The 16,371-nt window shown below is 48.3% G+C and overlaps 1 protein-coding gene across 5 annotated transcripts in view; it reads left to right on the top strand.

Annotated features, from left to right (window-relative positions):
- CTNND2 (catenin delta 2) overlaps window positions 1–16,371 on the top strand; it is a 661,272-nt gene that overhangs the window by 553,290 nt on the left and 91,611 nt on the right. For all 5 annotated transcript variants that reach the window (XM_040977415.1, XM_040977414.1, XM_040977418.1 and 2 more), the window contains 2 exons: window positions 6,107–6,224; window positions 10,620–10,805. In XM_040977415.1, the coding sequence (XP_040833349.1) occupies window positions 6,107–6,224; window positions 10,620–10,805 (304 nt within the window). The remainder of the gene's footprint in view (window positions 1–6,106; window positions 6,225–10,619; window positions 10,806–16,371) is intronic.

The following is a 16,371-nucleotide window of genomic DNA, read 5'->3' as shown; positions in this document are numbered from 1 at the left end:
GCTATGGTAATTGTCTGCCTCTCCTCTCAGTGTGAGGTCTCTAACAGGGCAGCAGCTGCAGCAGTTGACATTTGCTAAGAATACTCCAGCCATGCCCTAAATACCCACCATATGTCCACAACCATTGCAGAAACCAAGGCACAGAATGTGCCTGCCCGTCTTGGTAGCCCCAGCTATAAACATGCAGTTGTGTCCAGAAGAGAATGTGCTTTTGGTGATGTTTTGAGTAGCAAGAGATGCAATCACTCCCGCTTTGCAAGGAAGACACACATCAAAGGCCAGATCTTGGTGCCTTTTGGCAGGGAGTTCCTCTGATTGAAGAGAAAAGGGGACAGACTTGCCCCTGGCCCTTGCAGCCCCTGCACTTGCAGTGAAGGAATCTGCCTGGACAGAAGTCACTGCCTCAATGATAGGTCGGCTCCACTGATTCAGCTGCATGGACAGAAATAACCGCTTCCTTCCCTGGCCCCATGGGCTGGCAAAGAGGAGGACCATCCCACACAGAGGACAAGGGTGAGACAGGTGTATCTGATTCTTAAAACCCAAACTCTGGCTCCAGGAAAGCAGCATGCCACTCTAACCAAGAGATGTTCAAATCATTTGTTTGAACTTGGAAATTCTTACTTTTTGCATGCTGGCCTCAAAATGCAATGCAAATTCCATGCCTCTATATTAAGGATAAATAAAACATGCATAATGTCACGCAAAAATATGCAAAACAAAGGAAAACATCAGGTTCGGAGATTTCTTGCTGAATCCTGTAACTATCTTCAGATGACTTTGTAGGCCAAGGTCACTCAACCTTGGCCCACACATTAGATCTGTCTGTGACCTGCTTTTGTATAACACAAGTAAGAATGGATGTTACATTTTTGGAAAAAAAATATTGAAAGAAGAGAAGAAGTCACAGGGTTCCTAGGTGCCCCCCAAACTCAAAATATTTATTATCTTGTCTTCAGAGAAAAGTGACCCCTGGTTTAGATATTATGGATAAGATGAGCTCTTTACAATTTATTAGCTGACACAAAAGGGAATATGCTTCTTGGCAGGAAATCATGATTGATATCATCTCCATCCCCACATTTACTCAGATCCATTAGTTACTGATAAATTCATGAGTTGCTGAGTAGTTAATTACATGGTCAAGGCATCAAAATGATCCATACATGTGTGCTCCTTAGACACGCCACACGCTGTGCTACTTCTTTCCAGTTACGCACAAACCCACTCCTAGGGATTTGCATTACTCCGTCCGCTGTTGCTGATAACAGTGTTATGAAAAGAGGCTCGTGGGGACTGTTGGTTCTGAGGTTCAAAGTCAGGAGGATGGGTCTGATGATGGCCTTGCTGGCTGAGTTCCCGGGCAGTGCTGAGCCTCTTGTGAGGTGAGACACATGCCACACATAGGTGTCTCCTGCAGTCTCTCTCTTCTTGCAAAGCAACATGTTTGATCACATAGGACCCAACCTGGTGATCACCTCCTGGCCATGCTGAGTGGAGCAGACCTGCATGATCAGATTAAGCATTCAAAACCCACAGTGGGGATTCGGTCTGAACACATGAGCCATTAGGAGACAAGAACACTGTCCACAGCAGAAAGCCTGTGGTAAATGGTCTAATTTCCACTACTGCTTCAGCGGGTCCCCTATGCCCTTGTCCTGTTAAGAAGAACCTAGCAAGTGCTGTGTAGAGAGTATGTATCATGCCACACACAGAGGACAACCCTGTGGCTTCATGCTCATGCAGTGCATATTTCAGTTCCCTACTGTTGAATTTCCTGCTGTGGTCATGACAGTGGTTCCCACCCTCTGGTGCACATTAGAGAATGCACTTAGCCCCGGTCTCCAGGGCAAGGGAGGGACCTGTGCCTTTGTATTTCCATCTGTATTTGTTGAAATCTTCTTAGTTCTGCTCTCTGAAACCATATAGGCAGCCCAACCCAACCGTCAACCCCATGTATAGGTCAGGGATTTGAGGCTGTAATCTCAGAGACCCAGTACCTGGGCTTTGCTGATGCTTGACCATGGAATGGGGCAAAGCAGCCCAGGGAGAACCAGCCCATGCAGGTGAGGGACTTCACTGATGGTGGTTCCACAACCAACATAGAGGTGGCAGGAACCTGGGGCCCAAAGGTGTGGGAGTGGGCTTGGAATGAAATGATTCTAATAGAGACCCAGGAGCAGAGTGAGTGGAGAAGTAAGGAGCCAAGAGACACAGGGGGTGACGCTAGCTTGGAACAGCAGCTAGAAGGCGCTTCCTCAAAGTCCGCGTGTCAGAGTGGGAAGGGAAAATGGGAAATACCTGGTTGTCACTCTCCAGCACTCAGAATATAGGACCAGCATTATGAACAAATGAAAGAAGCCTGTTGTCCCAAACTCAACAGTTTTAAAGCTGTCCTCCATTGTGTTTTCTGTCTTAGAAAACTGAGAGTGCCCTGGGTCATACAGGATGAAGTTGTAGGGGCAGAATGCAGCCCACAGCCATGAAGCCTGCATGCAGATAGCTGAACAGCATCTGATGCACACCACATCAGCCTGGCGCACGGAGGTAAATCCTTCGTGGACTGGGCATGTCCCTGTGGTTTCCCAGTGCAGTGGAGGAGCTAAGTGCACAGGAATATCCAATTTGCACTAAGTGCCCACAACATGTTGGACATTCGGTTGAGTGCTGGGTTTGCACATTAAGTTGACATGCTGTCCCTGAGGTCCCAAGGCAGTCATCAGGTCACAACCCAATAATCCTAGGATATGATGAATAGTGATCAACGGCAGAGGTTCAGAGAGTTAAAGGAGTATGAAGGGAGACTAAATTCACATAGGTCGAGTCCACCAAACCCCATTCTGTGATTCGTCCCTGTGGTTTGATCCCCCACATCCTGACCATCTGAAGCACATACAGTTGTCATGTGCAAAGCTATAGTCCATCAGTTGAACATACGGTGCAAGTTCTGCTTTGCATCTTCTGAAAGTTCTGTGTGTTGAATTTCTTTTAAATAAGAGTAAGGAGCGTTGCAGACCAGTAGAAATGAAGTGTTTAGCAGCACCATGAATAGAGGAAAAGAAAGCATTGAATGGATTACATAGGAATAAAGAAGATCGGTCTTTTATTTGGATGATATAGAAGCAAGCTGTGCTTCATTTCACATCTACTAGATCAAAGCTTATAGAATGCGCTTTAAGCAAGAGCTTTCAAATGTCATGGCAAGCGACAATTCAATCAGGATTATAAAGATCATGTCTGATCTTTGTGCTTTTCATTAATAATGTATAGATCTTTGTTTTCATGCTGTATTTATGCACAGGATTTTTCTGCACCCATTTCTAGCTGGACATGGAAGTCCTGTCTTATCATGGGCAAGAGATAATTTAAATACAACTAGAGGGAGAAATTTTCCAGATTGGTCACTGACTCCATGTCAAATACCTACTCAGAGTCTTGAGTACAACTAAATATTCACTAATCAGCACAGAAGATCCCCAAGGTTCTTATTGTTAAACAGTAAGATGGGTGGTGGAGCTTCAAAGTGTGTGTGCAGAAAAGTTTGAATCATGTCAAAGCTATGAAGCTGATAGCCTTATATTATGCAGTTAACATGACTATAATATTTAGATATTGGGTTGTTAAGACTTTAACACACTTAACTGATGTTTTAAACTATGAGAGCAATTGAAAGCTAAATAGTTGGAAGAATGTATTTTGTGTTTGGGAGGAAATAAAAAGAAACAGGAAAGTGTGTTTATATCCACAGTGAAAACCAAAGCTTCTCTTAGGATGTGTTCTACAAAACACAGTTGATTCAAAGTAGAAAGTCGAGCTCAAAAGCTTGTGGAAAAGCATGACTGCTTGAAAGGAGATGTTGAAAATGCCTACTGAGCATCTTCACAACCGTAGACAACAGGCAAGCATGCGTGTGTGCCCATGAGTGTGTGGCATAACACAGCAAAGAGGCATTCACACTTGTGCTTGCTCTCCTCTGCTGATCTCCTCACTCGTTCATGTCATCACGTTGTGACACAGTTGCTTATTAATGCCCTTTAGATTCTGTAGGAGACTGAAGTGCAATCAAATAGAATTAAGAAAAATGCCAAGATTAATATCGTCAGTTTCTGATGTTGATGGACTTGTTCAGGCCTGCTATTTCCTATTGGCTAGTCCTGCGCATTTATTTATTAATGACATTAGAACTCTTGGTTGTAAAGTTTACGTGTGAATCAGGAGGCAGGGCACAACTGATATAAAGATACTCAAAGGAAAGACGGGGCATCTCAGTCGAGGAAGAGGAGAGAGGCTGTCAGACTAGAGTGTGCATGAGCCATCCTTGAGGTGCTTTCAACACTGCGCTCCATAGTTCTCCATTGGAAACACGTCTGGCCTCTGCAGAGCACAAATAGCTACACATCACCACTTGGTGTTCTTCTGGCCAAAGTGGTCTGATGGGAATTTTCTGACAGTTACGCTAAAGGCATCAGAGCTCAACCTGGGAAAAAATCATTTCAAGAAGAAGTGGTAAAATCGTATTCATATGCCTCTCATCACTTTTAGCCCGGCAGCAAATTAGTTCCTTTTCCTCCACCAAGAATAGTGATAGGAATAAAAGCAGGAATTTGCAACCCTTTCCATAAAAATGTTGTACCTATTTGACTAGTTATATATTCTGAGGAATTGAGGAAATTTGTTTGCATTTTGGGAACAGCAAAGGCCAGAAGTTCAAACATGAATTGAATGGCCTTAGCTACTGTTATGCTAGCATGCTAGTACATCCTGTTTTCACACGCTCTGCAGAAGCTTTTGGATAACCCAGAAAGTGTGTGTTTTCTATAGCCTTTCTGTGCATGTAGCTTGTCTTAGTATAATTCCTGGACAACTAGTCCATCGTGTTATGTTCTCCATCAGGCCCAAGGTCCTTGTGTCCTCCTCCATCACAGGCCTGGATTTTGGGAACATTTCCATTCATTGGCCATGTGGCCTAGGACAACCTCTTCTAGGCTCATTTTTCTTTTTTCTTATCAATAAAATCGAATAAAGTGCAACAGCCAAAGGCATTGTGAAAACGGGATGAGATGACCTGTGTCCATCATAGCATAGCTGAAGAAGTTCCTGCTTCTCAGGCTCCCAGGCCCTTGGGCTCTGCCTCCTGGTCTCCCCAGCCCTCAGCCTAGGGCACCACCTTCCTCAAACCCTTGCCAAGTTCCTGCAAGTTATCCAACTTCCCAGCAGACTTTCTGAGTCAGCCTCACCAGTGTGAGCCCAGCAACCTCAGGCTCCCAACAACTGCCCCACTCTGGCATTCTCTCCCTCCCCAGTGCTAAACTCTTTCAATCCCCTTGTTCCTTTCACCAGTTGCTCTCTTCCTGCTTCCCTCCTGTCATCTATGTTGTCCATAGTCATTGCAAATTTTCTGTACTTAAACAAAATCCTAACCACAGGTAGTAGAGGAAGAACACGTTCTCGGGGAATGGAGTAAACCACAAGTAGGCCAAAGATCCACCTTGCACGGGGCTGTCTCATGCCTTTTCTTGGGCTGAAAGAATATCTTTCTATCTTGTGACCCTGTGTCCCATCACTAGAGGCCCTTGCTGTTGCCTTCAGCTTGGCCTGTGCCAGGGCAGGAAGAGCTCGGGGGCAGCTCCTTCCATGAGAGGTGCCAGGGTCATCCCAATGACTGAACTGTCCCAGAAACCCAGATCTACAACCTGACAGTCAGTGCCTAGAGGTCTACTCTGGCTGGACCAGGTAGGTGTGTTTTTAAGGCAGTTGAATTTAGAATCTCTAAGATACGTAAGTTGGAAGCTCTGTCTTTGAGACGCATTTCAAACTTCTCAAAGAAGTAGGAACCTTTGAATCAGAAAACTTCTGATTTCCTCCTTGAATGTGAGTCAAGTTACCCTGGAGAACTTTCTAGAAGTCTCCTGTTCTCAGCAGGCACGGGTCTCTGACAGATGTAGGAATTCTGCAGTGTCTACTCCCTGAGTTGCACTGCAGGTTACCTAGGAGGTATTCCTGAAGCGGTGTTCTGGTCCAACCTGGAAAGCAGAGATGTGGGCATGGAAGGAGGTCCTGTGGGTGGCAATTGCAACCTTTACCGAGATGCCCCTTTGCCTTGCAGGAATGTGAGTTCGGCCGGAGAGGAGGCCCGCAGGAGGATGCGTGAGTGCGACGGGCTCACAGACGCCTTGCTGTATGTGATCCAGTCTGCGCTGGGGAGCAGTGAGATCGATAGCAAGGTTTGTTGTATTTGCATACATTAAGCACCTTAGAGAATAAAGACACCCCTGGGGCTAAACAGCAGCTGACAGACATGGAGAGCGGGCGCGGGGTGTCATGTCTATCTTCTGAACTGTGTTGGTTTTCTGTGGGGCTCTAGCATGTTTCTGCTTAGGGCTTCTCATTCTATCCTAGACTTTTTAAACGACATTTATTTGTATTGTGCCACTTCAAAATGCCTGCAAAATCTAAACCGATGCTGTCAAAAATGCTACATGAATGAGGCTGCCAACATGGGAAAGTACTGATGTCCACTCAATGCTTTGTTTCATAGCCAAGATAGAATTGGGTGGGCTTTCCCATGTTTGAGCTGTTCTGTTTTGTCTTAATCAAATTCATTTTGGTTCATTTACAAATGTGAATTTGTAATTGAAAAGTACTGTGATATAAACACAGATTTTACCAGTGCTTTTTAAAAACATGTTTTATTTTAGTCTATGGTATAGTCCCAAAGGTTCTGGGGTTGCCCGTGCCCTTGCCCAGGTCCCTCCCCGCCTTCCCACATTGATTTCCCCACTAGTTTTACAATGTCTGTCCTTTGTGAGCAGTCACATGTCCGTTGTGTTGTTGTTGAAGTGTTTCCGACAGTGTAGGCATGGACATTGTCAGGGAGTCCAGCATCTTATGTTAGGAGAGTTTCGGTTCTCACTGGGAGTCCACCTCTGGTTTCTACGCACAGACATACAGCACTTTGTCTCCATATCTGAAGACACTTTTCAAAAAGAAATGTATTGAAACACAGTATGCATACCAAAAATCACGAAGAAGTGTTTAGATGAATGAGGTTTGGTCCTGTGATTGCACTCATTTGGTCCCGTGACTGCACAGCAGCTAAATGAACAACAGAGCGTCACTAGTGCTTTTAGAGTAATACTTGTAATCAACGTGATCCCTCAGAGATTTTCCAGCCGCGTTTATTGACATTGAGGCAGAACAGTTCTTTGTCAAGGAGTTCTCCTGTGTGCAGGGTGACTCACAGCATCTTAGACTCTTCCCACTGGGTGTTGGTAGCATTATCTAGCTCATCCCAGAATCACCAACAGTATCTCCAGACAACACCACAGCTTCTCTTCAAAGCTGGTGTTCCTGCTCAGACCCCAGGAATCTGAGAGCTGTCTGAAGCCTCAGCTTTGGTGCCCCTAAAGTTTTATCAGGCAAGCTGGATCCCTCACCTGCCTCAGTAGACGGAGCTTTGAGATGGACCATCTCCCCAGGATGCTGATGTTAAGTCATGAAGCTAAGGCCAGGGAGTCACTGGCTCTGTGGGTGAGGTAGCAAAGCACTTCTCAACCTTGACCACGCATAGGGGTTACCAGGAGATTCAGAAAGCCTCTGCTGCCTGAGCCTTCTCCCCTAATGAGTGGGATGAGAGCTTTCCTGTGGGACTCCCGCCCGCAGAGTACAGACCCGTCCAGTCCTGGACACTGCTTGTCATCCAGTCACAGCTACTCACTAGGCTTGCATCCGTTCATGGACTGCATGTTGTTCATTCCAAGAATATAATGTAATAAAAACCTAGGCCTTCGCTTTTCATGATAGTCCTTCAGGGACATTTTGGCCTTTTAATAGCCTTGATAGGAAAAATAAATCCCCCAAAGCATGACCAGTTGAGACATCATAAGTATTTATGGATGTCTCTTAGCTTAAGAGACAGGTGCGTCTCAAAGGAGCCACTGCTGGCAGTTCGCAGGAGCAGCAAGGCTGGGGTCCCGATCCTTTGCCTCACTTTGGAGCATTGAAGCTGAAATAAAACAAACATCAGTGACCTCAAGTCCCAGCCGTGTGGCAGGTCAGAGCCATCCCAGGAACGTGGCCCCAGAGCCTTTGTGCTCCAGGACACACAGACTTCAGTCCAGCCAGCGATGGCTAGACTACTAAAGCTCTTGGGAAGTCTTGGAGATTGTTTTAACAGCCACATTTCATTGAAGGAGGAAGCTGGGAGTGCCCAGGGCTCAAGTCCCAAGGCCAGGCTAGCCCGGGTGGATTCAGAGCAGCACTGTATGGGTGCAGTCCCCCTGGCTGGACCATTCCCAGGTGACCTTAACTTTCAGCAGTGTAATCCTGTTTAGGTGACCACTGGAGCCGTTGAAGCATCTGCTGTTATCTGTTACTCAGCACAGCGTTGCTGGCAGGTTGTGCCCCTGGGTTTTATTGTTACTGTGCCCTAATTTTCTACTCAGCTCCCAAGCCTTCACATCGACAAGTTAGAGCAAGCAACCATAAGGACACGTTCTCTTTAAGGCAGGAAAAGTTAGTGAGGGAAAGAGCCTGGACTCCTTGCAAGCTCTCAGCTCTGCTGTTGTAATTGGGACAGTGGGGGGCACAAGCGTCCAAAGGACCCTGGTGACCAAGAGGAACTGCTCTGAACACCATAGACAGAAATGGATGCCACGGGCTCAGTCCCCAGCTGCCCTCACACCTTCTGCAGGCATCCCAGGGCGTTTCTGTCTTCTCCCCAACCGTGTAAGGAAAGCTCTGGATTTGTCACCCACAGAAACCAGCCAGACTGCTGTGCTGTGCACCCAACCATGGACGCTCCCCACCCTGACTGCTGTGCACCTCACCCCCGTGGACCCTCCCCACCCCCACCTGACTGCTGTGCTGTGCACCTCACCCCCATGACCCTCCCCCACCTGCTCTCTGTCCCCCTAGCATCTCCTCAGACTGTCTCCCTGGTCACGGGCAGGTTAGGAAGCTTTTGTGAAACTGTGGATTTACTTCCCAGTAGTTATTTGCTAAACAGGGAACCAGGAATGCCCCCAGGGAAGATGAACAGCCAGATGAGAAAGAAGTTGATTCTCCCAAGTCTTTAATGTAGGGAAAATCAGTTTGAGCTGCTTTTAAAAACCGTTCTGATTCATGCCATAACATTTCCTTTCAACGAGACTTTCCTCTCCCTGCCATGATGTCCTGTGTGTCCCTGCATTCACACTGCTTCCTCTTTTGATGCTGAAAGAATGCTTGAAACAGGAAATCAAGTTAACATAAAGCCTGGGGGATTAGCAGCCCAGGAAACCCCGGAGAAGCAGGCAAAAAAGTTCTCACATGGTAAAGGCTCAAGAGATAAACCCTGAGAATTGTTTTCCCTGTTTGGTTTCTCCATTCCCACCACCAAGTGAAGGACCTCATCTCACAGCTCCCACCTGGTCCAGCCGCACCCCAGGCTGCAGAAGCAGCGCATCTGTGGATGCCCTGACAGCATCCAGGCCTTCCTTGGCCTGTCCCATGGGAGGAGCCTGGAAAGTGACAGCCAAGTTGGTCCCACTTTTAAAATACACTGTAGCTCGCTTTACTTTTCTCATGTCAAGCTTTTTCTCCTCTTTTTTTATTTATGCAAAAGGAACAGATTTCTTGCATTTCATGTATTCAGTTTTAAGAGTATAAAGATGCTTCTCACACTCTCTCCTCCTCTTACTTTTCCTTTAAGTTTTACAATGACAGACTCTTCATTTACTTCCTAATCTCAAGCTTAGCCCTCCCATAAGTAAAGAATTCAACAAGTGGTAAGTAGAAAAACCACTGTTCCTCAAGATTTTAGACAAAGGGCTTTGAATGAAAATCGAATATAAAAATGTGGATCTCATGTGGTCCTTTGTGTACTCTACTAGCTACCACGGATCAGAGAAAACATGTTACTTGTCTGTTTGTCTTTAAAAAAAACTTTGCTTCCCTCTCCCCATAACTCAAGTCCAGGATCAAGGTCCAAGCCCCAGCTGTGTTTGCCACAAACGCTTTCACGAAGGCTCCGAGAGTTGGTGTTTGGGGTCGCAGGCTGTGGTCTTTGACTTGCACCTGGCTGCTGCAGATGGGCAAAGCTTGGGTCCAGCAGCAGCCTGTGTACAACAAGGCCACAGGGTTAGCTTCTAGGCAGAGCCCACAGTTCTCCAGCCCCTTCTCTCCACCGAAAGTTACTCAATCTGGCATTGCCAGAATTAGAACTTCCTTGTGCATGGTTTGCACCTGTGCCCCCGCCTTTGCACTCAGAAAGTGTGTGCCTCTGTCTCCTGCTGGAGCATGTGGGCCTCGTGGCTGCCCTTCCCCAGCTGGAAGCCATCAAGTGGACCACGTGTGGGTCCTCTCGTGGTTGTTTGTAATTCTCTCCCTCTCACAAGTCAATGTTTAATCAATGGCAGCTGTTTGCAGAACCAACTGCTGTGGGTAAGTAGCTTCCCAGGCAGGGCGAAAGTCAGAAGGCCTCTCCAGGCTTTTGTAAATTCTTGCATTGCAGCCGTCTGGGGAGCCAGGAGAAGCCGGGAGCTCATAGCTTCCTGAGAAAGGCGTCCCTGGAGACTGGGGGCCAGCCCAGGTGCTGGTGTTAATCACTGCTTCTCATTTCCCTCCCGGGGCTTCTGCAGACCGTTGAAAACTGTGTGTGCATCCTAAGGAACCTCTCGTACCGGCTGGCGGCAGAAACGTCTCAGGGACAGCACCTGGGCACCGACGAGCTGGACGGGCTGCTCTGCGGCGAGGCCAACGGCAAGGACTCCGAGAGCTCCGGGTGCTGGGGCAAGAAGAAGAAGAAGAAGAAATCCCAGGAACAGGTGATGTTGGCGCACACAGCTGCTCGCAGGCCTCCCTCCCTCCTCACGCCCGTCCTCCCTCCCTTCCTCCTCATGCCCGTCCTCCCTAGGTAGACATAGAAGGAGCTGGGTTGCGGCACTCAGTGGAGTCCCTGGCGCAGCTGCAGTTTTGGAGTGGGGAGATGATTTCACAGCTGAGTCTCTGGGGGTGTTTTGTGACTTGGCCATGTCTCACAGCTGTGCCAGGACAGCAGCTCTCAAAACAGAAAAGTGGGGGGAAAGCCAGCAGCCCAGAGGCTCCAGGGGTGAGATTGGAGGGAGACCCAGTGCTGCCCCTGTCGCGTTGTGGTCATGTGGCTGCAGCTGCTTGCTGGGCCCAGGCTGGAGGAGGAGAGGTAAGTGCTGTGAGAAGGGGCGCTCCGGGGTTGGGGACCCAGCTCCAGGGGGAGTTTAGCCCAGGCCCTGCAGTGTCCGGCTACACAGACTTGAGTTTCTCATTGGCTGTGGAGAAGCGGGGTGAGACTTACAGCTTCTCAACATGGGATGCTTGTGGCCTCAAAGAGCAGCCTGCACCCCGCCTGCAGGGGAGTGAAGGCCCAGCAGGCAGTCCCTCTCGCCCAAGTGCACCTCAACAGCCTCCACCCTGTCCCTGGGGCTCCTGGGAGGCAAAGCCCTTGACAATGGGGTGCCCCAGCAAGGGACTGGAGGGGAGGCACTGCCTGTCCTCTGCCAGCGAGATTCTGGTGGGCACTGTCGGCACCCTTCCCCAAGGCTTCCCTGCAAACTAAGGGATGTGCTGACCCAGCTCCTGGCTGACCGGGGAAAGAAAGGCAGAACTCATAATGGTCCCAGTTGCTTGACTTGTACTTCATGCTCAGTGCAGGAGCCCATTTGCTCAGGCCACGATGCACAGTATTCTCAGCTGTGTTAGAAATGGCTTCACGTTGAGGAAGAGTCATAGCGGCATTCTCTTTACTGTGAAAACGAGGCAAGCACCTTCTTAAGTCACATCCCAGAATTGCTGCTGCTGCGTCTGTGGTGGCATCGTTGTAGCTTCCGCTGTTCTGGTGTTTGCTGCCTCTTTAGTTCCCTCTGCTTCCGAGGCAGCCCGGCCGGGCTCTGAGGGAGCAGACCCTGGCGCAGGGCTGTGTGCCCCCACCCCCCTGGGAAGGGAATGCGCCGTAAGGTCTCAGCTGTGCTTCCCCACGGGTCACCCTGGTCAGCCAGGATTGTCTCTTCCTGTTGACACCTGCTGAGTGTAAGACATCAGGCCACGGCTGCCCATTTCCCAGTGGTGCACCTCCCTGGGCCAGCCTGGTGTGAATTCTGGATATTTCTCGTTGAGAATCAGCGCAGGTAGGATGGCTTCTGTCATTGTTTTGTTTTATTCACTTGCTTTATTTGAAAGACACGGAGTCGGCAGTGCGTCTCACAGTGCTGACTGGCCAGAGGCCGCAATCCCTGTGGCTGGGCAGGCTGGGCTCAGTGCAGATCGTCCATGTGGGTGGCAGGAACAAAAGGGTGTGAGCTGTCATCTGCTGCCCCCCGGGTGCGCATGAAAGGGAGGCTGCAAATGCCAGCAGAGCCCTGGTTAGGACGTGGGCCCTCCGAGGAGAAGCGAGAGTGCCAAGGGACGTGTTACTGCTCTACCAAAGCCCTGACCTTCTCCATACTCTGTGCTGTGGTCTAGGTTGACACAGGAACTGGTTCCTAACCTGATTTTTTCTGGAAATGTCCGTGCAAACTAAGATGTCCGATGGGCCTGGAAGGGCCAGAAATGTTGGAAGGCCGGTGGCGGAGATTGCATTACACAGCGTGTTGACTGAGAGTAAATCCCCTCCAACTCGAGGGCTTGGCTGCAGGATTTGAGCCACTTGTCAGATGCCAAAGTGCCTCCCTTTCATGGCCCCTGTCCCAGGTTCCCCATCTAGTGAGATTTACACCCAGACTTGGACCCTTCCCACACCAAGGTGCCTTCGCAGGGCCGGAAGCCCGTCAGGTGACAGACTGCTTGAGGAGGTGCGTGGACGAGCAGAGCGAGTGCCCCTGAGTGTCACGGCACATTTCCTGTGCCCGCTCCTCCGTGACACCGTGTGAGGGACACCTCCCCACGAAATGCCGTGTTGTCTGTCATACTGGATGACACAGCAGAGCCATTTTTTAGTATGGTAAAGTCAATCACAGAATTTTGTGATTTGTTGTTTAAAAGTCTAAATGACTGATTCTTGTCCCTTTTTTTTCTTAAAATATTCTCCAGGAAAAAAGGGGCTTAAGACAGTTTTGCTGAAACTTCTTCAAGTGTAGTGGAATATTGTTGTTTATAAAGAAGCTTTTTAAAGTTGTCACTTTAACCAAAAGTTTTTTTAAACATTTAGACTTGCATTAATACAAAAATATTTCTAAATGTTGGAAAATTTCATAACAAGATCAATGAAGACGTAAGAACACAAGCATTAGGCTTGTGTGAAAAAGCTAGTTAGTGTGTTTTGTCAAATTCTGTGTATTTAAACATTGCAAAGCAGCTGCAACTCTCTGGCATTGAAAAACTGATGGAAGGCCTGGAGATGAGAGCGCAAAGGTGGTGGAGTGTAAGATTAGTGAGAGAGAGGGGGAATCGGAAGTGGGGATGGGAGATGTAGGGGACACCACACCGAGCCTTGGGACCAGCTACCATAGTGGCCAGTGCTACTAAACTTTAGAGAAAACTGGGTCTGAGTGGCGCCACCTGCTGGGAAGCATTGGTATTGGGGTGTATAAGGAATCCCAGGCCACTTGTTCCCCATTAGAGAAGCTGAGGCCTTAAACCCTCGCATTAACAAGTGTGGGTGTAGTTACAGAAATAGATCCACCTGGGCAGCCTTGGAATAGCTGCATCTTAAAGTATACAACTGGTGTGTGTACAAAAGGTATGTTTTTTAAAAAGCACAGCCATATGGAAGAGGAGATAATGCTTCGTTCTTTTTGTACTTAACACAGTCAGAAGTTTTCTATAATGGATGCTGTGTTGGGAACTTGCAAACTGCCCTTCAAAGAGCACCTGGCAGGGCAGTTGAAGGATGAAGTCAGTGGGTGCTTGTAACATTGCATGCAATTTTCTCTTGACTTTTAAGATGCCTCCCCGAAAGGCAGAAGGGCAGATAAAAGACAAAGTCCTTTGTTTAAGGCACAGACATCCCAGGATTCAGGTTTCAGTGTTGGGGCGGGAAAACTCTTGCTGGTTCCATGATGACCTCTGGAGCGTGCTGTGTGCCAGAAATCTGACTCTTACATTTGACGTTTAGTATATTGGACAAGCATTTCTACAGCATATTGTGGGTCATTTAGCTATAGGGAAATTTTCAGAAATTTCCCCTTTTCAGTCTCTGTAAGAGATATTCAAAGAAAATACACAATGGTATTTTGCAAAGGTCATGGGAAGTAGAATTAAGGGGCAAGTTTATTATGGTGCAAAGAAAAATTTGAAAACCCATGCGTGTGAGTGGTCTTCGGAAAGTTCCTGGGAGGTGCATGTTAGGAAAGAATTATGCATGCATCTCAATTTTTGGGTACCAAGATCTCTCTGTTTCTTTTCCGCACCACATTTCTGAGGTCCCCTCACTGGATACAGAGGGAAGCCACATCCTGCCGGGGGAGCCCGTCGAGCCCTCTGCGCAGCACACGCTTGCGCACAAGGATTGGCCAAGTCTGCTCACTTTCAGTGCAGCGCGCAGCGCCCGTGGCTGAGCTGTGGCTGCTTTCTTCAGGCCCTTTGAAAGAACACCTGCCCCAAAGCAGGCAGCAGAGGCAGCTTCAAGAGGCAGGACCCTCCCTGTCCTCTCTCACATGGCCCTCCTGTCCCTGCAGCAGGGGCGGGGTAGTTGGAGCCCTGCAAAATAGACAAAGCTGAATGATTTGCCTTTTGTGCTTTCAATAGAAATAAGCGTTCTTCTTTTTCCTGTTTGAACTGCAGCCAAGGCCCTGTGACACGGTCCTGGGGTGGGTACTGCTCCAGGCCTGTTTAGAAGCAGCGTGACATCCTGTGGGCTGTGACCAGAGTGGGCCTGACTTAACAAGACTCAGTGTGAACTTGACCATGTACATAGAAACCCACTGAGAAAGGGCAGAGACGAAACCAGAAGATCCCCCAGAACTCAAAACTGCTTCTTTCCATTGGTGACTTAGAAGTTCAACTCTCTTGAGAGTGTGTGTGTATGTGTTCATGAGGTTGAGCATGCACACTTAGCAGAGTCTGAACAGGATTCTAACAGTATGTAGAATACATGTTTTTCTCATTACTGTCTCTGTTATGCTACCTGAATTGTCATCCACTGAGACTAAGTCATTTGATGGTTTGTCTGAGGTTGTAGCTGCCAGATATGTGTCACTGGGGACTTGCTCGGCCTGCGATTTTGCACGTGTGTGCAATAGGAACACACATCTGTGTAAGGCCATGAGTGCCCCAACTGAAACATTGTCTCTGCCCTGCCCAGGTGCCCCGCAAATTAAGAATCTCTCATTTCTCATCTGCTCTGCACTGTTTTATTTCAGCTTTCCTCCCAGGGCCTGTCATGGGATGAATTGGTTTCAGCAGTCAGTCCCATGGGGTGAATTTTCTGCAGGGACGCTGTAGTCTTATTCTGATCCGCGACCTCTCACCCAGTGGTTGGCACCAGTCACACTGGATGACGAGGCGTCTCTGCCCTTTCATTTTCTTTATGGCAGATGCTCATAGTTGCGAGTTGGCCCTCACCCATCTCTTCACTTCCCAGTAAGCTGTGCCCTGGTCCTTCACCTTCCCGACCTGCTCTCCAAGGCCGCTGGCGGGAGCTGCACTTACCATGGTGTGGATCAGTATTCTGAATCTTGAATGGCCGCCTCACCTGATGCCCTTCCTAAATGACCGTTACGCCTTAAGTATGTGGACTCGACACTCACCGTGTGTGTGTGTGTGTGTGTGTCTCTCAGGGATGCCTGCTTTGCTTTGTGCCACACTGAGCAAGTGCTGGGCACACATCAGTGGTGTTGGAGGTTTTCAGGACTTTGCTGCTGGCTGGCACTGCTTCGTGGGCCTCACCCTGTAGACCACTCTCTGAGGAATGCTCTTGGCCCCGAAACGAAGCTTGGGCAGAGCAGCATGTATGTCCCCAGGCACAGGTGTGAAAGCTGAGTACTTGTTCAAGCCATCTGTTGGAGGTTGGGATTTTAAATAAGTTTCTCTTTATTTCACAGTACGTGTCAGTTATAGATGTGGGTGTGTATATACTCATCTAATAAGCCAGTAAAAATAGCAAGAAGCTACAAAGATCACCTTCGTAGGCCTCACCGCCCTCACTGCTCCGGGAGAGATTCACGTTTGTTTTCTGTGTACTTCTGCTTGACTTTGATTCTTCATGATGCAATGACAGCACATGGGTTTGATACGCTAACAGCCGTATACTGCAGCCCGACTCCCTGGGGCCTGTGGAGGAAACTTCCCACAGATGCAACTCTCGCCCTGCCATCTTCAGGGGGCCCCTTTATAAACGCCCTCAAATGTTCATGGAAATTGAGTTTAAAAAGTAAGTTTATCTTAATACAAAAATTTTGAAGAATTTGCATATGAGACATC

This window comes from Ochotona curzoniae, unplaced genomic scaffold, assembly GCF_017591425.1.
Source record: "Ochotona curzoniae isolate NIBS_2020 unplaced genomic scaffold, NIBS_Ocur_1.0 contig_2754, whole genome shotgun sequence".
NCBI lineage: Eukaryota > Metazoa > Chordata > Mammalia > Lagomorpha > Ochotonidae > Ochotona > Ochotona curzoniae.
The sequence above is the reverse complement of the archived record's forward strand: the minus strand, read 5'-3'. Positions and strand labels throughout refer to the sequence as shown.